A 27,190-nucleotide genomic window follows, 5' to 3' on the forward strand; every position below is an offset into this window, starting at 1 on the left:
CAGGACCTTTTGGTAGAGTCACTATTTTTGCTGTGAAATGGGATGTGTTGGCTCTGTGGTTAAGGGTCTGGGCTACTGCTTGGAACTTTTAAAATTCCAGGGTTGCCCATCTGGGTCCTTGAACTTAACCCTCCAACTGCTCAGTATACTGTCTCTATTGTAAGTTGCATTGGATAAAATCATCAGCCATACAAGCAAAAATAATGCTTTTTTGTAGCTTTGATAAAGCATTATTTAAAGCATTACGAGTCTTTACATTTAAGTCCATTTAATTTGTAAATGCTATCCGACATTTCATTGACTGCATGTTGTAGCTCTTGCAAGTTAATATTAAAATGATCTCTTATTCTTTATCCATCTCTCTTCCACTCTTTTATTATTAAAAAAAAATTACAGTGTGTGCCATTTGCATGTATTTGGTGAAAGGGGTGAGAGAGATACCTGACTGAGTGAGTGTAACATGAAGTTAATGAAGTTATTACCTCCTCTTCTATACTTTTGAAGTATTCTGGCAATAAACTCTATACAACACCCACAAAATAAACCCCAGATAACACCAAGTAATGCACCATGCACCATTTCATGAGGCTAGAAGTGTAGAAAGAATGTGCTCGGTTTGGGAAACTCTCTGGTTCTTATTCATCAAGTCTATTTTTATTAGTCAGTTTTGATACAATAAAGCCACATGCAGCAGAGCAAAGAGCCCAATATTCATTCTTCCATGCTGGTGTATATTGATCATGGTGGTAATAAGGAGAGTCTATTGAAAAATAACGATTTTTCTATGCTAACAAACAGATATTGTTTGGAGGGTTTGTATGCAGGGCCATTAGTAGCTGCTTATATTTCTCATTATGGGAGATGTCAGCATCTTCTGCCCCTAGGCACCAAGGGCAGGGGAGCAGTCTCTTGTAATACTAAATGTATTTACAAAATAATTGATGTTTGGGAGAAACTTTTCTTTTGTTCCATGTGACAAAGTTTATGTACTAACTACATATAGTCATAGGCTAAAACTTGTGATAAAGTGCATTTTGCCATCTCATTATGGAAAGTGACACCAACGCATTAGTTGACAAGCCCTTCCCCAGCTGCCACTATTCTCCATGTGTTGATTCCTCTTGCCCACTACCCTTGTTGATGTCGGTGTTGATATTCCCAGCTACTCCATCTAGTCTGGGCTCATCAGAATCTGCAACTACTTGTACTAGCCTTGCTCCTTCTGAAAGTCCTAACCTTCACGGACACGGCAACTGCATCCTAAAACCTCTGCAGCTCTGGTGTTTTGTGTGCTTCTTCCTCCAAGTCCATATACCTATGCATTCCTCCAAGATGCACCAGGTTTCAAAGAACATGGGAATCCCCTATGCTTGTACTCAAAGATCATTTTTTTTGTTCCCCAACCTCTCCCTTTTCTTAAACATCCTCATCCCTCCATTTTTTCATCCCAGCCTTCCTCTTCCTCTTTCATCTCAAGCTCTCTTCATCCAATCTCTTATCATTATTCACTCTAACCCCTTCCCTGTCAGTCCTCTTTTAATCCTGAGGCTCACACTCTCCTGCCCCATCTGTATTCTACTCTGTCAGTGCTGCTCTGTTTTCTTTGATTGACTGGTGATCGTTGAACTATGAACAACTTGTCTCCTCACGTGTGGTATAATGATCCTCACTATGTCTAATACATTGGTATCTTGATGGCTTTCTACTTCCACATCCAGAAAAAGGAATCCTTTCTTGCCAATGTGATCCTTACTCACTGGGAATTAAGACACTGTTGTTGCCTCAAGAAGTAACCTCAAGACACTACATATTATTTAAATGCTTTGATAATAAACTCTCTCAAAATATATTATATTTTTTAATGAACTATATTGTGCTATATTGTCCACCCACCATCTTCCCGCATCTGCTTCCTCTGCCCCTTTAGTTATATGTCCTTTAACCACCTCCACCTTACATGACAGCCACAAATTGCCAATGATGTGCAACAAATATAACTTTGCAAATTACTTTGCCTCTTTATGCAAGCTGCATCCTGTCTATTCTTAATGTTCTCAGACAAATTCTCACTCTGACATGCCCCCATTCAGTCTGGTGCCAGTTGGCTGCCCAAATCCCTGTCCACCCTGGTCAGTGTTCTCACACTAACTTATTATCTTGTCTACCATCCTGACCACCCCTATATTTTCCCTCTGTCCCTTGTCACACTCCCTTACATACTGCAGTCCCTCTGGGACCTCTGTGCCCAACATAGTCTCCTAAAAACCTTTTCGTCTTTCATATAAACAACCCCTTTTCAGTCCTACCTTCCTTCCAACCCCCTTCCCTTACATCCCAACCCTTCCTTTCACTTTCATCCTTTCTATCGTCTTTTCTTCTTCCTCTATTGAATTCCTGTCCAAGCTTACTTTCCTCATACCAAGGTTGGCTGCACTGCCCTCTAATTTCTAACTCTGAGGTACCATTCTGCAACCTCTTCCCATCATGGCTCACCATAACTTTCTTAGTCTCAGTGATTCCGCAAAAGACTTACGAATTTTTACACATCACTCTGACTATGGGTTTCAATAGTTGCTGCAGTGGTTGTCATCGTCTGCCTTCTGAGTCTGGTGAGTATTTGACCCTGTGGGTAACTGTCATCTTCACTTGCTCTTCCTCGAGCACAGTAATGGAATAGCAGCATCAAACTAAATTAGCAGTTGGCTATGTCAACAATAAAGTACACTCCAATCTGTATGTCTCAGACAATTTCGTTGACAATTCAAGCAGTAAAACACCAGTTCTTCCTGAGGGCTTCACATATTGCAGGGTAATTTAGAGCTATAAATGAATCTCTCTCTCATTTACAAATTCAGAAATTCAGAGCCTTAGCACCTCAAGTAAAGCCATCGCCTACATCAATTGCTCTTAACTACATCTCAGTTCATCATCTCACTAATAACTAAAGGAACAATATTACATGTTGGCTTCTTATGTGTACTCCACTTACTAGATACTTCTTTATTGCGTCAATCATCTACTGTGATGTGGTTTATAATGTGCTCATTGCCTGGCCTGATTGTCCTAGCACCAACACCACACAAGCTACTGAAAATAAGGTCTACCAATGTTAATTACTTCATTCAAGGAGGTTTTATCTCCAACATCTGCCTCAATGTAGTTTAAATACTGAGCACTTGTTTTTTTTATATGCCAGTATATATCACAATGCCAGTCTGTTCTGGTGCCATTCGGGCACACAAACAGAACATGCCTGCAGCCCAATTAATGGGGCAATGATTTCAACATAGCTTGGCCCATGATTAAATAGAATCTCCCTAATTGGATACCAATTTCAGGCCTCCACTCTAGAGGTGAAAGAAAATATTGAAGATGGTCCCTTTGCTCTAGCTGTGGAATGGCTTATCAGTGAGAACAGTTTAAAGCTGCAATTCTCAATTACCTCTCCTCGATATGCCATTGACCTTTCAGTATTCTTATTTCATTATGGTCATTATTATGGCTTACACTCTTTATACACTCAATCAAATCACACTGCTCCAAAGGACTTCTACTGAGTTCTCTACATTAGTAACATTTCAACCAGGGAAGAATGGTCAATTATTTTATGTGCCTGTTCTTTAGAAGCATTCAGTATATGGTAATTGTACATGACTGTGTGGGAAATTTCTTTTATGGTTTTAGTTTTATTAGAAGCATCTGAGGTGTTAATGAAAATAGATGGGCTACTATTGTACATATACAGTACATGCTGTACTATTGCACCAGAGTGGCACAAAATTAGCCATGTTTTTGGTCAATTAAAGGCCCTGTGGGAGCAAAATTTGTTGTGGCTTCAATGGGTCTTCAGTGCAACATAAAACAGAGAGATTCTCAGTCTTGCAGCATCAGGCGAGGCTGAGTGGTTGGCATTTCACTTATCCACCTGTAAGAACAAGGAGACAGACAGAGAGAGCGAGAGAGAGAGAAATGTCACTTATAAAGAGAAACAGAAAGAAAGAGATAGTGCGGTACTGGGGTACAGACAGAAAAATAACAATAATTCACAGCATTAATTAATTACTTCATCTTCACTAACCACTTTATTCTCATCAGGGTGGCAGTGGATCTAGACCCATTCCCAAAATTAAGATGTACCCTGTCTGTAAACATTATGTACATATATGTATATATATAACCATATATATATATATATATATATATATATATATATATATATATATATATATATATATATATATATGGTTTGTGTTGCTTTATTTCACAGGAAACTATTTGTCTGATTTGTTAAACAAAAATAATGGCTTGCTGTGAAATGCATTCTGTATCATTTTAAAGCATTTAATATTGTTTCCCTACTTTATATGACTGTATACTGTAATGATATATCACATCATCCAGAAGATGACTCCCTTTTGAATCCAGTTCCTCTTATAGTTGCTTCCTCATGCCCTCTCTGCAAATTTTCCTTGCCGCTATCACCTCTGGGCTACTCATTAGCGATCTAAATCTACATCCAGATTTTTGTAAAGCTGTGTTGTGACATTTTCAAAAATGTAATTCTTCAATCTCTAGCCTAAGGCTGAAACAAAGCCTTTTATGGAGAAAAAAAAGTTTTATTTTCAAGTTTTATTTTCATCACTTTTTTAATATTGTCTAAGAATACCATTCGATGTGCTAGCTGCAATATTAAAACGTTAAATAATTCACAGGGAGGTCAAAGGGCAAGGTAAATAGCAACTGCATTCGGTGCATGTTTATTTGGCTCTGTGCTTTATAGCACTGGCTGCTAGATTTCTCTAGTAATCTATAACACACAGCAATACTTGTGGTATTAGTTTCTCACTTCACTTTAGCATTCTACAGCATTCTGCTACTTTGAGTTCGTTGCCTTTGTTTGTTAGTGTCTTTACAGTCTGTTGGTCATCAGGAATGAAGAGGGCCAAAAAGGTATGGATAGCTAAGTATTTCCATTTCCAAATTTTGGCAATTATTTGAGTATAGTTTAAAGAAATATGTGTGGAGAGAAAGAAAATTCATATTAGCGGTTGAAATTTGTGCATCATTGAGAAACATACTGTATGAGAAACATGTTGTACTGACCACCCACCATCAGAGAAAGCCGCATTAACAATAACCTTAGGATGACATCTTATTAAAACAACATTGTGATATGTAATTAATTGTCATTTTCAGGGGGTTTAAGTGGGCTCCATTGCTAGTAGCTAATTGTTGTTGGCAGATAATATGCAGGCGTGCCACTGCTTTCTGTCTGGGTGCATTGCGGGTTTGTCAGGCAGCGAGGTGGGCCTTCATTTCCACTCTTAATGAGAGACAACACATGCGGAACAATATCAGGCATCACTGCTAATACTCCATTACTGTTGTTCTTCCCCCACAGACACAGCCAATGCCTAACTAAGGCTTAATTTCAGAATCATGGGAAGCAGCTCATCCTTAATTGCTGCTCCACAGCAGACTGCACACAGCCACACAGAAAGAGCCTATGAGAGATGAGACTTCAGCTTTTATCTAATAAAGTATAATGATGGCTAGGGATGGTATTTGTCTCTTTAACTGGTTTGGCTCTGTCTTCTAAACCAAAAAGAATCAAGAAACAACTCATAACACCATTTATACCAGAATTATGAAAATTAAAAAAAAATTATACAAGTACACTGATACCAAGTTTACCAAGATCAAGCCAAGTACAAAGTATATAAAAACCATTAGCTATTACTGAGTATGGATACGACTACCTTTTTTTTTTGTAGATTTGGTGGGGGGTGGGGGTTAAAAAAACAAAGCATTATAGTACTCATATAAAATGCTTCTTATGTAGGTAAGTTTAAAATAAAATGATTAATAATGTGTTTGTCGGCTAATATTTTGCATAGTATAGTTTTGCTTCAATGAAGTTAATTTGAGTTGCCTCCCTGCTTCATGGACAATGTGAACCGAAAAGGCTATTTTGCAAAATAAATCAAAATTAATGCTGCCCTTCTGAGTGGATTTGCATTTTGTACTTCCTTTCATGCAAAATGTGTTTCAAAATGCAAAATTTAAAAAGTTGAGCAGTTATTATTATATCATGTCTACCCGTAATTCATGGTAGTGTTACTAGCAACCATTGTCATTTTTGCAGCAAGTGTTAGAGCTATTTGATTATGTCAGTGTAGTTATACTCAGCATGCTGATGCCAAATACAAGTACCTACCATGCAGTAAAACCTGATACAGTGTCCACTGAATATGTATGCATCCTCACTATCAGGGCTCCTTTTTGTCTTATTTTGCAAATTTGGTATGTACAAATCTCAAACATACACACCTATATATTTCCCCATTGCTGCTGCAGACTAAGAGTGTAATTACTCATGATGCAAAAAGAACAAAATCTTAATCAACTAACAGCCTCCAATGTTGTGCATATTTAATCCCGAATCCCAACTATATTCTCTGAATTCTATCTGCAATATACTGCATACATCTTGTGCCAATTTTGAAGAAATTAATCAATTACCCATGGGGAATAGTTAATTCGAACTACAGTTTGCATGACAAATTGAATTTTGAGACACCAGAACAGATATTCAAGATTCAGACAATGTGATGACCACAAATTATTGGGCTGTGATTTTCGGCACGGCACTCAGACACTACATGTGCACCTTTCAGTGAACAACTGTCACTGATATTTATGGCGCACCCATAGAAACCAGTTTTGTGATGCTATCCATCTAAGTACTGTACTCCCCTCCAGGCTAAAGCCAATAATCTGCTCCTTCAGTGGGAATGAGAAATAAATAAACAGTTAAACAAGAGAAAAATATTGACCAGCTGCCATGTGTATTTTTTTTTTTGCTTGAAGCATGGCTGTATAAAAGGCTTGCTCTAGCGGTGGATTTAGTGTGTACTTAGCAGACTGAATCAATCTAGTGTCTGAGTCAATGCAAGAAGTTCAACAAATCTCCATTAGTTTGCATTTGTGGCTCTTGACTGCCATCTTGTATGTAACTCAATCCTCTATTCAGTAAGAGTCATTTAATTCTTCCCTGCTCTTACAAGATGTACCATTGCTAAGCACAGTGAAAAAGTACGTTCGGTTATTGGTTAGAAAATACTATACAGATTGTTCTAACCTTGCATTAAGACAAAAAGGCCTCTTACCTCTCACCAGTGTAGTGATCTAAAGAAATTCAGAGCTGCTGTGAAGTCTGACTTTCCAACAGAGCACAGGTGCTTTGATAACAGTATCATTTTACAGCATATTAATTTCATTCATTTTTACTGTCTTAATGGCTCCCACAGACAACACCAGTAACATATTCATTCATGTATAAATGAAAATGGAAAAGAATTGCATAAAACTTTACAACCTAAAAGCAGATGGTGTGGACTGCCAATAATTACTCTTATGCATATCTGTGGCTCACTTGTGAATACAGTTGCATACTTTGAAATGTAATTGCATATAAAAGAATACATGGAGGATGAAAGAAGAGCTCAAGCATTTAGCCTGATCTAATCTAAATGCTTGAGAGCAGAGGGTAGAGGTAATTGTTCAGGATAATAAGCGTGATGCTTTGATGGATGGATTAAGTCTAGTTTTATCTGTGTATTCTCCTGTGACAATGTAAACTCTGCTGTGCCTCACACCAATGAGCCACTCTACCCTTTATTCACCCCTACTGACTTGGCCATCATTACTTCTCTCATTATCGCTCATGGCTCATCAATATTCTAGAGGGTCAGCCTTAGGAAGACCCACACACCTTCCCTGGCACTGAATTTTTGTGGCACAGATGCATACAAATATATGCACACCACATGTACATGTATATGCACAACCTGACTGAGAAAAAAAAATCTAATTTCATAGCCATTGGAAGAGTATCTGAAATTTCTGACAATAATATCTTCTAATGCCATTTTTCATTATTCTCATGAGGACCTTAGGGCTTTTTAATACTCTGAAAGGCATTCTCACATTAATGTGTTTCAAATGATATACACTCCAGAAGGCTGAATTCAGTGGAAGGATGGATAAGAATAGGATTAAATGGTGGTATCAATGGTTCAAAAGAAAATATATTGATCTCTCACTATTCTAATTAAAGCATTCATAAGAAAATATGTTGATATCTCACTATTCAAATTAATGCATCTAATTTAATATGATACTTGAACATACTTCCCTCAACATGGGTAATTTTAACAACCATTATCACTTGAATTGCTACACTCGACTTCACACAAAAAATTCACGCACTTCAGGAATGTAGAGTGTCAAAATGCAGCACTGCTAGGTCTGATTTACCAGTGATATTGCAGTATGTCATATGCACTAATTCTGTTGTGTGAATGACTGATTGCACACCTATTACTCCCCAGGGTTTATTACAGGTTACGTGTGGCTTCCACTTAATTTATTGTCCTGTAATAGTAGCATGGAGGGCTGGAGGGTCCACAGGATCTGACTGTGAGACTGGACCAGCCCCAGATCTAAGGAGCAGTCCATTAGTGGTATAATTACAGGCAGGGTATGATAACCATGCCATGCTTCAATAACCACTGCACTGGGTCTTCACTGTGCTAGTGCTTTACTTAATACCTTCATTACAAAAGACAATTGCTTAATTATAGAGTCTACAGAACATCAAATGTGCGTCAAAATCAATTTTGAGTCTGGTAATAGAGAACAGTTAATTGTCATGCTGACGCATACTGTATGCTAGTAAAGTTCCAGCAGTCAAAACTGTTCTGGTAACTAAGCAAATATTAACACATAGCATAATGTTGTGGAAAGAACTAGCATTTCCAACGCATTTTTTTAGAGCAAGAACTGAGTGCTGGTGATTGTCTCACTTGAAACAATGAAAATCCATTTACGGTCTAATTACAGTTAACCTACTGGTGCCACATCTGTTCAGCATCAAACACAGAAGGAGATGCTTCCTAAACAGAAAGTCAGAGGTTCATTATTTATTGAGCTCAGAGTAAAAGTACTACTGTAGGTTCAGTCATGCATCAATAGGTCTGTGTACATTAGTGTGAAACAGGATGTACTTGATCTATATTGACATTGTGAATTTATATAGTCAGTATGGTGCTAATTGTCATTCTGACATAGCTCTGTATATTATTATTTCTTAAATTACTAGGCACTATTGATTACTAGAATTGATGTTTGTTTAAACAGAATATGCCGCATGTGCCATAAAGTGTTGACATATTAAATTTGTTAAAATGTCACAAGCAGGTCATTAAAAAGCATGTCAAAAACTGCAAATATACATAGAAAAGGAAAAGCACTGTCACACTCATAGTCTAAACACAAAGGCCATTTGGCATTACTATATTCCTGTTGGTTTATATGTCCTTTTAAGCAGTTAATATAGTACTGTTCTTAAAAACAACTACTAAAACATTATTTCACTTAATCCCTGACTGAGTGGTCCAGCCATTTTTAATCATATTTTTCTTATCATTGTCATCTGTCTTTTGTTTAGAAGGCTGATAACTGAAGGAATATACAAGAGAAAGATCAATATCTAATTCCCCCTTGTCTTCATTACCCTGCTCAGGAATGAGTAACATAACTGTGCCTCATATTTAACAGTAGCAGAATGCTGTGGCTGTATCATTTTGTTTATTATCATCTCCATTTGATGTGGCCATACTAATGGCTCATGTAGATGAATAATGTATGAAAATGGGCCTGTGTTCCATGCTAAGCATGATAAATATTATCTACATTTAGTTAAATATGAAAATATGTCACCATCAGTGTTTCGGAATGACACAAGATATAAAAGCACTAAAGACACATTAGGTAAACAGAAAAAAAAACCTTGCATCTAAAGATATTACTTGCTATTAAGACAAAATGATGCTCATGTGCAGCCCACATTTGAGGAAAATGAAATGAGCACATAGAATTCTGCCTCAGTGCAATTACAGCACATTAGGAGGTGATTATATATACTTTATGAATATTGCACTGAGGTCATTTGCACGGATATTAAAAGAAAATTTGACTGTGTTTGAGAGATATCTCATGGTGTTGGTTTTAAACTTTTCCATTGGAAAACTATATACGTCTGGTTAAAACCCTGCTAAAATGGTTAGTGATGTGCAATTATTCCTAATGCTCAGATAGTGGCCACATTTATATGCAATAATTACAGCTTTGCCTCATTTGACAAGGGTTACCAGGGCTGCTGTGCATGTCAACAAACATTAAAAACTTGTTTATGAGTCAGTATGGCACCACTGCCATTGATGCATCTTAATATAGCAAGCATCATTTACTGTCTGTATCATTCATAATGGCACTTACTGCACAAGGATGAAGACAATGATGGAAAAAGTAGCCATGATGATGAAGGGCATGCCGGGGAATGTAGGCAGGGTCAGAGGGTACAGGCCATTGAATATGGTGGCAGAAATGACGATGCAAGTGGCCTCCACTGAAGCTGAGAAGGAAAACATGGCACCTGACGAGATAAGGTCAGGCCAATGGCAGGATTATTTGAAGATATTGTACATTGAACATTATGTATAAACATCACAGTATGAACACTGTAAAGTGTTCATTCAAGTTATATGCTTCTAGGCTTCTGTTTATGTTATGTTTTGCTTGAGATATATCCGAGATATAAATCTTATTTTTGTCCATAGTATGCTGGTTGTTGCTGTTGAATAACAGTTGTGCTCACTGGAGTCCATACAATAGTGTTTGGAGGGACACATATGAACTGGTTTGATCTGCATTGATAAAACATTTACCCAGGATGTAGTCAACAGTTCTGATTAACTGGAGCAGAATGGCCTGGTGGGCATGGTGCATGAGTGCTGCATTTAAGTGCCTCTAGCAGGGAATCCTTATTGATTTGAGCTGGAAAGTGCCTCTGAATGCTAACTCTGAAGTGTTGGTGATATGCAACCTGAGAGACAGAAGGCATAAAAGTACTAACTAAATGGAAAGAGCTTTTTAGGCTGAGGAAAGCATGTCTGTGTGAAAGAGCAAGGTCAGAGCATCACCATGGCTCTTTTACAGAGGTGGAGGATGCTCACATTGACCCACGATAATGATAACATTGTATAGGGAGTCTGTGGCAAAGACATTATCAGAAGAAATGTTATCATTTCAAATGCATCAAATGTGAAGTGCTTTGAAAAACAGGGAACTATCAAAAGCTTCATCTCCATTCTCCATGTTTGAGCAAAGGCACGCACACAGTATATACAGGTTATGCTGACAGAAATGCTGCCTCTCATTTTATTATTCAATTCATCTAAACATTTGCAATTGCATAATTTAAGATCTGCTAATGTGAGATGTGCCCATGTGAGCATATCATATTGGCTGGTGTCAGTTCCTACCATTCCTAAGCCAGATTAAAAGTCTCTAGCCACACATATTGGTAATTAATTTTGAGTTCATTAATTTTGACTGACATCCAACTGCCAGTAGCTGGTGCTTGGTCTCTTGAAAATAAATTCCGCTTTCATTTACTGTTATTCTTATACAACATCTAATACAAATAATTTGAGGCTGCATCCTGTATCCTGTAAAACACAGACTCTGATGAGTGACAGAATTAAACAATTATTCAAAAAAAAAAAAAAAAAAAACAGCAATAAAAATGTCTTTCAGTCATCGAATCAATCCATACAGCTTTGCTTCTCATTTAAGAGTGGAAAATGGTTATTAATATCATGAGCTTTCAGCTCTAAGTACATCACATGCCAGGCAGACTACAGATTAACAATGCAGACATGAATCATCTAATCATCTACTGATGATAGTGGTGGTTAAAGTTACTCTTGAATGTAGGACTCTTTTGTAGACGGAGCACTAGGAGCCTCAAAGGAGCAGGTATAATTGCTGGCCCTGGCTGTACTAAAAGTGTGGGTGACGTATGTTACTTTGAAAGCCTACCTTGTTCATCAGGTTCCACAATGGCAGAGGACAATGATCGAATCACTGCTTGTGTGATCCCACCTGGCATGCCTACTACAGCCACTAAATTGTAAACATGAAAAAAAAAACCCACAAGATTCTTGGCAGAACTGAACTCCATATTTGCATAGTGTTATACATATGCAGTGCAGTTATGTCTGCAGTTACCATTGCAGTAAGTGCAGCTGAGAGCTGAATGTATCATATAACTTAATGTGCAAATTGGTCAGAATGAGGATGCTCAATAATTCATGAATGCATGTAATTCCAAAGACTTAACCCAGCACCAAATCCAATTTTAACTTAAATACAGCCATCTCGGTAAAACTGTTCAAGTATTCAGCAGTAGCAGTTCCCTTAAATGACATAGAGAATGCCCACTTATTGCTATGGGTATTTGGAATAAGGCATGCTTGATTCCATCCTGTTACACACACTCACACACACATGTGCTTCTGCATTGAAATCGAGGTGGTGACTTCTGCATGATGCCACCCTGTCCCTCATTATCTCAGGCAAGAGAATAGAGCAGAATGCAGATGCCTCCTTCAGCTGCTGATTATTCACCAGAGCCGCCACTCATCTCCCTGTCAAAGTACTCCAGTTCTCAGGGTCGATTACAATAACAGTCTCCATAATGATTTATGTAATTAAAGATATCAATATTGATCAGTCCCCCTGCCCCTTATAGGCTATCTGCAGTGAATGATGCAGTTCTGTCGATGCTTTTGATAGCAGCGTTTCTCATAAATGTTCAGACTCCAAAGAAAACCTTATATATATAGAAAGAAACTATATATATATATATATATATATATATATATATATATATATATATATATATATATATATATATTTATTTATTTATATACACCAATCATGCAAGGTGGGACATTTTACCAAATTGGCTATTTTGCCAATCATTTACAGGAGGTGGTATTTCAGCAAAATATTTCAGCAAAAAGAAAAGAATGCATTTATGGAGATAGGGTGGGCCATTTTCTATTTTTAACATTTTACTAGGCATTATTGAACAAGCTTTTATCAAAGAAGCTTCAAATGGTGTATAATAACAGTGCCATTTGGTACAGTTATATGATACACAAGGCATACAATAATGCACTTGACTTCTTAAGAGATCATGTCATATGACAGCTTTATAATATGTTGGTTAACACATTTTGATTTATTCATACAGTATATTCTGCATAATATTGTTGTGTACCATCATGCAAAATGTTATGAGTGTATATGTGTAGGGGAAAGAGTTGATGGGCACCTACCCAAGCAGACCATCCATGTGTTGGTGGAAAAAGCCAGCAGGACATAAGAGGCAGCTTTAAACACAACGCTGAGTTTTGCCAATGTCATCTCCTTAAGGCAACGCATCAGCAAAGGGAACAGGCCCAAGAGACCAACTCCCTGACAGAGAACATAGGAGCAATATTCAGATCAATGTCCATGCAATTTATGAGGGCAGATTTTTGTAGACAGATGGGGGAAAAATGTAGGCGTGTTTCTTCAGGTTCCCTATGGTATCGTCCATAATATGTTAAAATTAATTGGTATAATGTGTTGTAGTGGTCAGAATTTCACAAGAGATATTTCCCTTGATTAAAAATAAACTTGACTATATGTAAATATTTTGTATGCATTTTAGAGTAGCTGAGAGGCTAACAAAATATTATGCATGAAAATGTAATGAAGACTTTGGCTTTTTGTTTGCAGTTTTGTTTTGCTCTAAATGGTCTTGTATGGCCATTCATTAACATGAATGCTATAAATATTTCAGGCTCTTTAGATTCATAATGGTTCAAACATGTGACTTAATTAACCTTCACAGACTGCACTTGATGAAAATATCAGAAAATAGTCAAGATTATAAATTTATTAAACAGCTTGTCAGAGTACAACATATTTATAATCAATTGTGATTGAGTGTATATACACAGTAAGCGGTTGCGTGCGTGTCAAGGACAATGTCAGCACTAGTACAAGTCTGTGTAAATCAGTGTTTTGTCATGAATCCTAATAATACAGCACCATCTTGTACTTTCAACAAAATTATTACAAAGGTTCTTCCTTTCACTCTTCAAGATCTTTTCCCCCAAGAACTGTCTGGTTGGTGGTTGGTTAATCCTCCTTCAAAGTGTTTGTGTATTAGTCAGGATATCTCCAGCAGCCATCTCCTCCAGACATAGCGCATAATAGTATTTCTCAGAATCAATGGCTCTACCTGCCTCACAAAAGGCAGCTGAGCAACTGCCCCATGGTGCATTGCAGACCACTCGAATCAACATGCTGTAAATGGAGAGGTATAACCTGTCTGGTCAGGAAGCTCTGTTCCTTAATGAGCAGCTTTTTTTAAGCATCACTCTAAGACATGGCATTGATCTGTTCACATTGATGAAATCAGTGTGCAAGGCTCCCATCACAGTGGGAAAAACAGAGCCCCCTACAGCTTCCTGTCACTGGACAAAGATAAACAGAAGCAGGTCCTTGATATAGTAGATAAAGACCATGGCTTATTTCTGGAAGGCAGAGAAATCAATAATATTTTTAGAAACATATTGATTTTTGCTGAATTGTACATGTGGTCTAATGTTGAATATGGACTAGACCATCTTCGATTTTTTTGCGATACAAGTGATACAATCTTAATAGACTTTAAGTCTTTTTTTTGCCTTAATTGGTGAGTTATGAATTATCAGTATATACTCAAAGATATGACACTATGAAATGTTCCAAATGCTGTTTGTCAAGGACGACTTGCTTTAGTTACTATTATATGTAAGTAGGATAAAGATTAGATCACATTATTGGAGTCATTTTGTGATAAAATCCAAACAATTCCAAATCCTTCACAAAATGTTTTCACATCTGTAGTGCTAATAATGATGTTAAATTGGCATATAATACACTGTCATTATGAGCTACTATATCCTTGTGTTATATCCTTAGTGATGTACAGCTCAAAATCTGTGACTATTGCACACCTGAAAAGTACACACTATATGGCCTAAAGTTGGTGGACACCTGATGGAGGTCTTCCCAAATTGTTGCCACAAAGTTGAAGCGCACAATTGCATCTAAATTTGGACTGGGATGTTAAAAAAACACATGATTGTTATAGTCAGGTTTCTGCAAGTTTTTGGCCATATACTGTATGTAGTGGTCATTTTCTTTTCTTAAATACAATTGATTTTTACAATTTCTCAGGGTAGCTGTATAGTGGCCCCCAAAAAAGTAAATTATAATTACGTTTTAAAATAAGGTCTGCTATAGGGTGATCATCCCCTGAATATTCAAAGCCACCTCCATCCAGGTTGTGTCTCCAGAGGGACGACAGAAATGCACTGTTCCAGTCAACAAATTGCACAGCAAATTAAATTAAGGCAACTGTTCTCAAAATGCCCTTTGATAATTCGTCCAGAGTTTAAAAAAAAGCCAACAAAGATAGAGTGGAAGGGAAATTTATTTTGGCATATGAATGGATGCCTGAAGCCATGGTGTGGACCACTACAGGCATTTTGAAGATATGTTGAGATCCACGATTGATCTGGTTAAAAAAAGACGTGATTCATGAAAGAGAATATGACTCTGTGGAAACAAAACCACTTACCAACAAGAACATTCTGGCAGAGTTAAACACTCCAAACATTGCAGTTGTGAACTCTCTGGGCTCATACATCAAATAGAGCAGTAAGACAGAATTATCCCCTGGGGAGACATAAGCACATAAAGGCACATATCGTTACCTCTCTCTCTCTCTGTCTCTGTCTCTCTCTCTCACTCTCTCTCTCTCTCTCCCTCAAACCCCCCGGCCTAAAGAGTACCAGCACCCAGAAAGGGCATTTATAATCCTCCTCGAAAGAGCTTAGAAGTATTAGAAACACAAACAGGCAGCTCAGCCAATGCATTCACATTAGCCTAACTGATAAATTGCCAGAGTTAGAATTGTCTTAACGGCAGGAAATTAGGTCAGTTAATTACATATGGCACATATATGTACTGTAGAGCTCTTGGGAATGAACACATTTTAAATGACATCCTACTTTATTTATAAATGTGTTATTATTATTGTTGTTGTTGTTGTTTTTATTATTATTATTATTATTATTATTATTATTATTATTATTACTTGATTTGATTTATTAGCTTTATGAAATCTCAGTATTGCTCAGACTTCATGCTACCTCTGTACATCACTTTGGTAGATGAAAGTCCTTTTTAAATGTGCCTTATAAATAAACTTGACTTAAATGACCAGCACAGAACCACAGAACATTCTTTAGTGATCTACAGTACAATATCTGTGCATAAAGACTGGAATGTTTCTTGTTCACTTCATCTGGAGCTGTATGTGGTGGTCAAATAATATAACCGTTTTCACAATGATGTGTGGAATGATGTGCACTAAGCTCTAATCTCTAAGCACTAGAAGTCCATTTGTAAATCACACATCTTAGAGCATTTATCACAGTTCTTTAGCAGATAAATTACCAGGATTTCACATAGTGAATACTATAGATTGAGAGGATGTTCAAATCACTTCAGTGTTATTTACTGAATAAAGCCATTGCAAAAAGTCCAACAGATATTGCCCTCTAGAATTGAAATATTATGAAATAAATATTACACACATTTCAATTTTACCACAAGATAATTTATCATTGAAACTATTTATTGTTTGATTAACATTGAAAAAATCATTATACTTTTCTCTCATATATATGTGTGCCAAAATTACTGACCCCTAAGTAATAATAAATGTGGAATTTTTACTGTTTAGTTGATTTAGCTGATTTAGTTTTAGTCAAGTTTTAAAATCAACTGTTAAACATGACTTTCATAACAAGTTGTTCCTTGTTCCTCCTGAGAGCATCTCAAACGATGAAAAGATCATCTCACCACGCTCCATCTAAAGGTGTCTCCAACCTTCTTAAACATTACAGAAAGAGACTCAGTGCTGTTATTCTCTCTAGAGAATTGCTTGAATAAAAAACATAAATAAAACTATACATATACATATGTCTCTGTATGTTTGAACTCAAAATTTCACTTATTGCATGTGCTAATAATTTTCATAAAGGGTGGCTCTACAGCCAAATCTTCATAGAGGGCACTGTATATTTGCTTATATAACTTATCTTTGCCTATTTTACTTAACCAAAGATTCTGTACCAAAGATGCTGTACTCACCAATAGCTATCAGGTTGATTATAAAGGTGCACAGGATGAGGAGGTGTAGTTTCAGTCTATCCTGGCCTGGTCTTCTCTTGAACACTGCCCTAAAGGACAGCCTGGCATACTTCAGAATAAACGCTCCAGACTCCTTTCCTCCATTTTCAGTAGAAAGGAAGCTTAAAGTGCTGTTCGTTGGCCTAGGGTCTCGTAGCCACAGCACGATATAGAATATGGCTAAAACATTGCAGGCAATATAGGCTCCAAAAGCTGCCACCAAGCCAAGCTCCTGTTCCAGGTAGCCACCCAGGAGAAAGCCCACCATGCCCCCTACAAAGATCATAGACTCGGCTATGGCCATGCGCAGAGTGCGGCTAGAGCTGGATTCCACCGTAATGTCAGCAAGGAAGCTGAAAGAACTGAGGAAGATGGAAACATGGCCACCTGTTAGGCCAATGAAGGTGGCTGCCAGCAGGCACCAGTAGACACTCAGGCTCTGCACCAGTACCATAGCCAACAGCACTCCACCACTCAGCAGTGAGAGTATAAAAGGCAGCACCAAAACTGACCTGCGGCCAGCATGGTCGGACCAGGAGCCCAACATTATGGCTGGGGGGATAGATACCAAACTGGTCATAGCTGTGTAGAGCAGCAGGATGTAGGAGGACCGTGACTCGACTTCCTCATTCTCTATGTGCCCAGAGTCACTGCATATGGATGTGTCTTTGTATATTTCTCGGCAAACCTACAGATATTGAGAAAAACAGGAGAGTTAATATTAATTTTGTAAATGACTGGCTTCACTATGGGTAGGACATGCAACTCCTCTTGCTTGATTACCAGTAGTTTTCTTCCTAAAACATGATGTACCTGTCCTAAACCTCTACACAGCTTTAAATGTATGTGCACTCACTGAACAATGAAATTAGGAACACTATACTAATACTGGGTAGGGCCTCCCTTTTCTCTCAAACAGCCTCAGGTCTGTGTGGCATGGATTCCACAAGATATTGGAAACATTCCTTTGAGATTCTGGTCCATGTTGACATGATTGTATCACACATTTCCTGCAGATTTTTCAGGTGCACTTTCATGCTGTGAATCTCTTGTTCTACCACATCCCAAAGGTGTTCTATTGGATTCAGATCTGGTGACTGGGAGGGCCACTGAAGAACACTGAACTCATTGTCATGTTCATGAAACCAGTTTGAGATGACATTTGCTTTGTGACATGGTGCATTATCATGCTGGAAGTAGCCATTAGAAGATGGGTAAATTGTTGCCATGAAGGGATGCACATGGTCAGCAGCATTACCCAAATAGGCTATGGTATTCAAGCGATGGTATTAAAGGGCCAAAAGTGTCCCAAGAAAACATTCCCCACACTATTACACCACCTCCACCAGAGTGGACTGCTGACACAAGGCAGGTTGGGTCCATGGATTCATGCTGTTGGCACCAAATTCTGACCCTACCATGTGTGTGCCTCAGCAGAAATTGAAATTCAGCAGACCAGTTTTGGTGAGCCTGTGCCCACTGCAGCCTCAGCTTTCTGTTCCTGGCTCACAGAAGTGGAACCCGAAATGGTCTCGCTGTTGTAGCCCATCCATCAGGTTGCTGTGTGTTGTGCATGCTAAGATGTTTTTCTGCTCAACACTATTGTACAGAGTGTCTCTCTGAGTTACTGTAGGCTTTCTGTCAGCTCGAACCAGTCTGGCCATTCTGTCATTAACAAGACGATTCCGTCTGCAGAACTGCTGCTCGCTGGATGTTTTTTCTTTGTTGCACCATTCTGAGTAAACTCAACTCTAAACAGAGACTGTTGTGCGTGAAAATCCCAGGGGATTTTCAAACCAGCCAATCTGGAACCAACAATCATGCTGTGGTCAAAATTACTGAGATCACATTTTTCCCCATTCTGATGGCTGATGTGAACTTTACTCGAAGCTGCTGGCCCGTATCTGCATGATTTTATGCATTGAACTGCTGCCACACGATTGGCTGATTAGATAATTGCATGAATGAGTAGGTGTACTGATGTTCCTAATAAACTACTTAGTGAGTGTATTTTATTTTTCTGTTCTTATTGCACATGTTGGTAATGATTTATTTCCTCAGCAATATGTATTGTAGCCCATTTGTAAATATATATGCAAATACAAAACTGAAGCATCCATATGTTTTTCACATCAAACCTTTTTTTGTGACAAGCATATAATGTATTTGTTACATATGTATAGAACCTCACAGGCAAGAGTTTACAAGAAGGGTAAGAGAAGGGTCAGATACTGCAAACATGAGAGCAAACACAAGATACTGCATACCAAAACAAATGCATAAAGACATTTTGATGGTTCATTTTTTCATCCGTTAACACAAAATGGAGCTGAATTGGATGTCACCTGTATGACCTTAATGGACTTTGGTGCTCAACAGCTAAACTCAGAAAATGATTGCCAGTATATCTTAGAGTAATTGAATTCAGAACACAAACAATTACAAAGCCTTCTCGTTTTGCTTTGGGATCATGAGTCATGGTCATTTCAGTTTGATTAATGTTTGCTGTTGTTCTGGGTTTTCAGTGCAACATAGCACTGTTTCACCTCATGCATGCACTGCCCTGCATGCGAACTTCTCTAGTACTGCACCCTGCTGACCTGTTTTTTTTTTTTTTTCAGGTGACAGCAAAACACTTCCCTAGAACCAACTTTGATTAATCTTTCTCCCTATCTCTCTTCTCTCTGAAGCTGCTGTAGGACACAGACAGCCTAAAGGAACAAAACATAGTAAAACTTACCTTTTCCATGACCAGGTGTTGATTAGCTGGCTGCATGATGAAGGTGCTGGTCATGTAAAAGAAAATTGCCGGCTCCACTGTAACAATTCTCCTCAGCTTCTCCAGACATTGTGGCATATTCTGTTTTATACTGTAGTTAAAGGATACACAAACAAAGAAGGATATGTGCTATATAAGGTCACACAAGCAGTGACTGCATTTCTCTTTAGTTCTCAATTTCTAAAAATGAAACAGCTATTTAATAAGGAAAGTTGCACTATTTGGTTGAGGTCACATGCGTGTCAGCTGCAAAAATCAGGAAGTCCCTTAGTCATGACCTGTTCTTATCAGGAAACCACTGTTTATCTTCATTGGCTGAGAAAATGTTTTATTGTACCTGACTCACTCCAGAGTTTCCTAGTGTACATAGATTAATAGGGCTTTTTCCAGGCTAGCAAAGTTATCTACCAAATGTCTTGAATACAATGAGTTTCTGGTTATGGCATGGAAGCTGTAAGAATAGCTAAAACTTTATTATATTCTGTCAGAATTGTACATAAAATTTCAAAAAACGCATGGTAAGTTTATGTCAGATTAACTTGTAGGGTAGGACAGCTAGCCAGTTATAGATATATATTAAGCTTTGCTAGACAATATTAGTCAATTCTGCAGTCAGTTACAGAATTTTTGGCATCCTCCATGAGAATGACCAAAAATTAATATATGAATTCCGAGCTTAATAAATTGGAAGGCTGTTTAATGTAATGTTGAACAACACTTTGGACCAATCCTCCATGAATAACATTTCAATATCTTTTATTCTTAGGTTGTTCATGTGGACTGTCCTCTTCAATTCAGATCACGGCTTTAAAATAGGTTTTATCCAGACACTGAGTGTAAACTGTACACTGAGTGTAAAATGTTATTGTAAACCACTGATTTTGTGTTCTGCAAACACGTCTCAGTCAATGCTGGTCTTTGCTGAATCCGCAAACCATAATTCCCATAGTCCCTTGCACAACAACAAACTATAAACTGTATCACATGACTAACCACATGATCCTTTTCACCTTACACAGTCACTGGACTTCTGATCGGCATCACCTGTTTACAATCACACACACTGCCATAAACTGGTTGAGGGGCTGTACTTTTGCGATGCCAAGAGAACACTCTGAAATTATACCTCACAGTGTTTTTCTAACAAATTAGATGCCATATTCAGATTATAACCTGTATTGGTCAAACCAGAATCCCCAGATACCATACTTCACAAATCCTGCTTTCATCACAACCTGACAAGTGAACCAAGAAATCGCTCAAGCTAGATTACATAGAAAATGTGCGGGCCAGTTTTCAAATATTCATCAAGTTATGCTCCATGTATGCGCAGGCCAAAGTTGCCAGAACTCTCCTGGCTGGTAAGCTTCTGCCTCTACAGCCAAATCTTATCCTCCGAGCAGAGACTGTAAGTCACAGTGCTATCAATCTTCACAAGAGCCCCTGGTCCAGTAGCTGCAAAACAGTTCCAAAGCATCAATGATCCAACACCATATTGTACAAGTTGTATAAGGTACCTTCTCTTGCATACTTGTCCCTTTTTCACTAATTATGCCAGTGGTGTGCATAGCAAATTCAAAAGTGTAGTTCCAATGGTGAAGTTTGTGTGTTGCATTTTATGGGTTATGCTCAGGAAATGCTTTTTACGTGGATTATTATCTGACTTATCAACATCCATCAAACTCTTTTGTGCTGAAACCGCTTTGGATTTCCTCATGGTGATGGTTAAAAAAAGGGATTCTACATGTGCGCAACCTCGTATTTATATTTATATTTTAACAGCGGAAATGGCCACATTAGAGTTGCTGGAGACTGAGAGCAATTTAAAAAAGTTTTTCAAGTATGACCATTGGGGCTCATTTATCAAGCTGGATAGGAATGGATTTATTCATAAATCATTTATACAAGCATTTACACAAGAAATTTGGTATTAATGAAAATCCTGTAATTTCAGAAAAAGATCTGTATCCTACTCATGCTTGTGAGTGTGTGTAAATTTACACATAAGAAGACTTGTAATGTATGAAGACTTGAATGTAAACTTCAATTGATTGGCTCCAAATCATATAATTTGTGATGAGCTACTGCACTTTTATATAAAGTCTATGTTGTTAAGTTTAAATAGCTTGTGTATTTCAGTTAGACACACACACAAAAAAAGAATATTTTGTGAAACCCAGTCATTTCACATTAATGGCATTAATTAAAGAAATATTAAATATGACAAAAATTATAGAAAGCAAGCCACCATAAATCCAAAATTAAGAAAAATAAGACCAGTCATTCAATTAAGAATGCTGCTGTACAAAAAAAGGACATACTGCAATGACTAAGCATATAAGTTGGTTCTGTTCGCCAAGGCATCTTCTTTTAATGCTGTGCAATACTTTATTAGAGCCAGCACTAAGTGACCGATAAGTGACCGATTTGGTATGTCTCAAGTTGCAATGTGCTATATATTACCCAGTGTTCTGCATGACTTCCTATGACTTGCTCCTGCTTTTCCAACACAGCATTGGGGAGGGAGCATTAATGTGCCAGAAATATCTGTCTGAGAATTGTCCAGACACTTCGTTTGAAGAAAAAAATAGCAGTTTCCTAGCATTGTTTGCAGGTCTTTTAAATATTCTTTAGGGGCATCAATATTATATTTGTAATTTGTTCATGTTATACAATCAATTTTGCCCATTTTCATGAAGGAGGTCAATATTTCTATTGGAGGTCAATATTTCTATTTTATAAAAGCAAATTATTATACATGTACCCAATTGCTTGTTTTTAAAAATCAATATAATTTAGTACATTTAGTACATAATTCTCCCTTGTAAAGAACATTTTGTTGTATGCAAATATCATATGCATAAAATATCAGATGTCCCTCATGCATCCTATGTTAACAGCAGTATCTGCAATGACTTTAACAAATTAGTGAAATATCACACCAGGCCCCTCAGAAATCCATTGCATTCCTCTTGCAATAGCTAGAATTGCAATTCAATAAGCACAATATGCAATGTTCTGAAGATTAGTTTTAAAGTAAATGCCATAGAGGAAGATAGAGCTACATGATTCAAACTGTGAAGACTAACATTGTGGACAATATGCTCTATCCAGAGAACTGATAACTATTGCTTTTATTTTAAATATGTACCTTGAGCCTGAGGCTCGGAGGCTTGATATGTCTGTGTATTAGGCATGGTACTAATACTTCTTAACTGCATTGCTTTTTATGTTTTTTGATTGTAATTTAACAATGCACAGCCCTCATGCCGCTAGTGATTATACCAAAGTTTGTAGCTGATGGCACATTGACCCCGAACCTGATAAACATGACTAAAAGGTGAATAAAGTAAATTATAATGACACCTGACTAAAAGGTTTCTGATGAATACATAGAATAGTAGTCAGTGAGTCAGACCAACCAAAGTGTGACGCACAAACACCTCTCTAGAGAGCTGAAATGAGTAAATAAGAGTTTGAGTCAGTCAAAAAGGGACCAGAGGAGAGCTGTTCCCTCTGACATAGCCATTTTTATTAGTTAAATTTATTTTCATAATAGAAGCTCATAGTCCTGAGCATGTGATTGTGAAGCCTAGTGTTAATGTGTCATCAATATGTTGTCTTGAAAGGATAACTTATTAGTCTCTCATTTGGTCAGCAAAAAGAGTAACATCTAAAAGAACAAAGAGTCTTTGTGTTTTATTATTTCTTTCCTACTCAAAGAGATATTAAGAAAATAAGTATTCATTAATGGCAAATGAAGTGAACTGAAATTAAGTAAAATGAAGGTTTGGTATGTAATCAGTAATCCATAAATACCTCACCTATTGCATTTCATTGCAATGACTCGCCATAATTGCCATATCAGTATGCATATTTTTCTTGTTCTCTGTTCATTACACATCTAGTGTACATGTAACAAGGGCAGTTTACCAACTGGTACTGACCAGGCCAAACCTTCCAGTGTGCTAGCTGTGGATGATTGGAGATGTAGTGAACACACCTGGGAGGCAGTGCACGCCCATCTCCAGAGAGCCGTTTAATGACAAAAGAGGCTAGCAGACCAGCAGCAATGCTGCATCAACCCCTGCAACCAGGCCTAATAGTCTCATTGTCCATCCAAGAACTCTAATTGAAACTTCCATCTAGAAAGTTAAGTCCATGGTTCATTGGTCCTTTTAAAGTAGAAAAACAGGTTAACCCTGTATCCTATAAACTTTACTTACCACCAAAATATAATAGCACCCACTTTTCACATATCCATAATCAAACCATGTGTCTCTGTACCATCCCACCAGGTGACCGAAGCTGATCCACCACTCCCATTGGAGATCAAGGGCACTCCTGCATACACAGTCAAGACACTCCTCATCTCCAAGCGGTGGGGTAACTTATTGTATTATCTGGTGGACTGAGAAGGCTATGGACTCAAGAAACATTCTTGGGAAAAGACATCCTTGACCAGTCACTTATCATAGACTTCCACCAAAATCGCCCTGACCATCCGGCACCCAGACCCAGTGGAAGACCCCCAGTGCAGGGAGAGTTCAGCTTCAGGAGCTCGCCGTCTGGCCTTTGGGGCGGGGGGTGTTTTGGTGAGGCAAGGTTTTGGATTATAGTTTGACTTTGGATTGAATTCTGTTTTGACTTCGTGTTTTGTAAGCCTTGTGCATATGGATCCTTACTCCATGTGTCTGAGTCCTACATTACAGGGAGGTTTCTTGTATCCATTCATGCATCCATTATATCCCTTCACTTTTCCTGTCTCCACTTTTGTATTTGAAGACTGCCCCAAATACCCTGAACCATGCTGCATCTTGAAAATGATTATATTATAAATATACAGTTAGGTTCGGATGTATTTGGACAATGAAGGAGTTTTTATGATTTTGCCTTTATACACCACCACAATGGATTTGAAATAAAACAATCAAGATATGATGGAAATGTAGACTTTAAGCTTTATTTTAAGAGGTTCCACAAAAATATGGCATTTACCATTTAGGAATTACAGCCATTTTAAGCAAAGTACTTCCATTTTCAGGGGCTCAAAGGTATTTGGACAAAGTGACATCATTGTAAATATAACCATAATTTTAATACTTGGATGAAAATCCTTTGCAATCAATGACTGCCTGAAGTCTGGAGCCCATGGACATCATCAAGTTTCCACTGAGTTTCCTCCCTGGAGATGCTTTCACTGCAGCCTCCTTCAGTTGCTGCTTGTTTGTGGGTCTTTCTGCCTTTGGTCTTGTCTTCAGTAAGAGAAAAGCATGTTCTATGGGGTTGAGATCAGGCAAATGACTTGGCCATTGAAGAATATTCTATTTTTTTGCCTTCAAAAAGTCTTGAGTTGCTTTCGCAGTATGTTTAGGGTCATTATCCACCTACACTGTGAAGTGGCGTCCTATCAGTTTTGTAGCATTTGGCTGAATGTGAGCAGAGAGTATAGCCATACTATATCCATTGGCAGCCATACATGCCCATGCCATAACACTGCCTCCACCATGTTTGACACATGATGTGGTATACTTTGGATCATGAGCTGGAGCTGATGTGAATGCTTCTTCAAGCTTTGTGAAGGCTTGTTCAGCAGCTGGGGTGCACTGCAATCATTTGCTTCCGTTCTTCAACAAGGCGGTTAACGGGGATGCTATGATGCTAAATCCTCTGATGAAGCATCGATAAAAATTGGCAAAGCCCAGAAAGAGTTGCAGCTCCGTCACTGTGGTGGGGACTGGCCATTATGTTACTTCCGAGACTTTGTCCTGGTCCATGAGCACCCCTTCTGGCTCAGTGCTGTAGCTCAGAAATGCCATTTTATGCACATGGAATTTGCATATCTAGCCATAGACATAAAGATGGTGTTTGAGCAGCCAGGACAATACCTTTCTAACATGCCGGATATGTGTTGCATGTTCGGGGGAGTATATAAGAATATTGTCAATATATGTGATGACAAACTTTCCCAGCATGTCCCGCAAGACGTCATTAATAAGGAATTGAAACACAGCTGGTGCTGAAGATAGCCCATATAGCATCACGCACTATTCGAAGTGGCCAGAGGTGGTACTAAACGCAGTTTTCCACTTGTCTCCCTCCCAGATACGAACCAGGTTATACGCGCTACGTAGGTCGAGCTTCATGAAGATTTTAGCCTCCCATAACTGTTCAAGAGCTGGCAGCATCAAAGGCAGAGGTTAGCGGTACTTCACTGTGACTTGATAAAGACCTCGGTAGTCGTTAGACTTGATTTAGACCTTGGCAGAGAATAGCGGTACTTCGTTGTGACTTGATTAAGACCTTGGTAGTCGATGCATGCTCAGAGGCCACCTCCTTTCTTTTACACGAAGAAGAAACATGCAGAAGCTGGAGATGTGGAGGGGCATATACCACTGTTTGAGGGCTTCCTCAATGTATTGCTCCAAGGCCTGCCTCTCTTTGGCTGAGAAAGGGTAAACACAGTTGCAAGGGGGCATAGGTCTCATGAGCAGCTTGATGGCGCTATCATATGCACGATGCAATGGGAGCCAAATACCTTTCACTTTACTGAACGCCTCGCTGAAATCATGGTACACTGGAGGAATTTCCACATGGACTTGGGAATCTAGGCTATCTATAGTGATTGAGGCAATGGGCATGACAGTGAGTTGACCAGATTGATGAACTGGGCAATTTTGGTGTACTCCAGGACGCCCTCTTGGCTTGCAAAGTAAAGTGAGCACTGCAACATGAATCCTTTTCACCTGCCCGGGTCAGCAGCATATTTCTCTGGCCATGCAATGAGCGATGAGACAGATGAGGGGTTTGCCAGTAGTGGAGCTGGTGTGGTGGCTTGGAACCTCGCCATCTGGGCAGTGAGTAGATCAATTTGCTGTTGTTGCTGTCCGACGATGTGGCCCTGTGCCTCTAACACTTGGGGGCAATCAAAGTTTCCTGCTGAGTCCATAAGGTGGTGATGTATTCTCTCTTTGTAGGCAGGTATAGACGCAAGTGCAGGTATACAAGGCTTTATTCAACTTAGCAATCAAAACAAATACATAATCCAGAAACAGAGTCAAGGTGCCTGCAGGCGACATAGGTCAGGCGACATAGACTAGGGCAGGCAAGAGCAAGTCGAGGAAACCAGAAACAAGATCAAGAACCAGGATAGCTTGATAATGATTGCAACAAAATAACACAGAGCTTATACTTTGTGAAGTG

General features: G+C 38.4%; 1 protein-coding gene across 1 annotated transcript; it reads right to left on the reverse strand.

Moving 5' to 3' along the window:
• Positions 1 to 653: 653 nt before the first annotated feature.
• Positions 654 to 20,227, reverse strand: zgc:174356 (uncharacterized protein LOC100137120 homolog). The gene is made up of 7 exons (XM_026933756.3): positions 19,949 to 20,227; positions 17,170 to 17,896; positions 15,590 to 15,687; positions 13,251 to 13,389; positions 11,947 to 12,030; positions 10,342 to 10,498; positions 654 to 3,925 (listed from the first exon to the last, which is right to left on the reverse strand). The coding sequence occupies exons 1-7, from the start codon at positions 20,063 to 20,065 to the stop codon at positions 3,874 to 3,876; spliced, it is 1,374 nt and encodes a 457-aa protein (XP_026789557.3). The 5' UTR covers positions 20,066 to 20,227; the 3' UTR covers positions 654 to 3,873.
• Positions 20,228 to 27,190: the final 6,963 nt, after the last annotated feature.

This window comes from Pangasianodon hypophthalmus, chromosome 10 (genome assembly GCF_027358585.1).
Source record: "Pangasianodon hypophthalmus isolate fPanHyp1 chromosome 10, fPanHyp1.pri, whole genome shotgun sequence".
NCBI lineage: Eukaryota > Metazoa > Chordata > Actinopteri > Siluriformes > Pangasiidae > Pangasianodon > Pangasianodon hypophthalmus.

Bases quoted from the DNA above. Each gene is read 5' to 3' on its own strand.
- zgc:174356 (XM_026933756.3), bottom strand. From the start codon at position 20,065: ATGCCACAATGTCTGGAGAAGCTGAGGAGAATTGTTACAGTGGAGCCG. The intron at 15,688-17,169 runs GTGAGTACAGCA...ATGTCTCCCCAG, and splicing joins AATCAACCTGATAGCTATTG to GGGATAATTCTGTCTTACTG. The intron at 13,390-15,589 runs GTAAGTGGTTTT...GTTCTCTGTCAG, and splicing joins CTGCCAGAATGTTCTTGTTG to GGAGTTGGTCTCTTGGGCCT.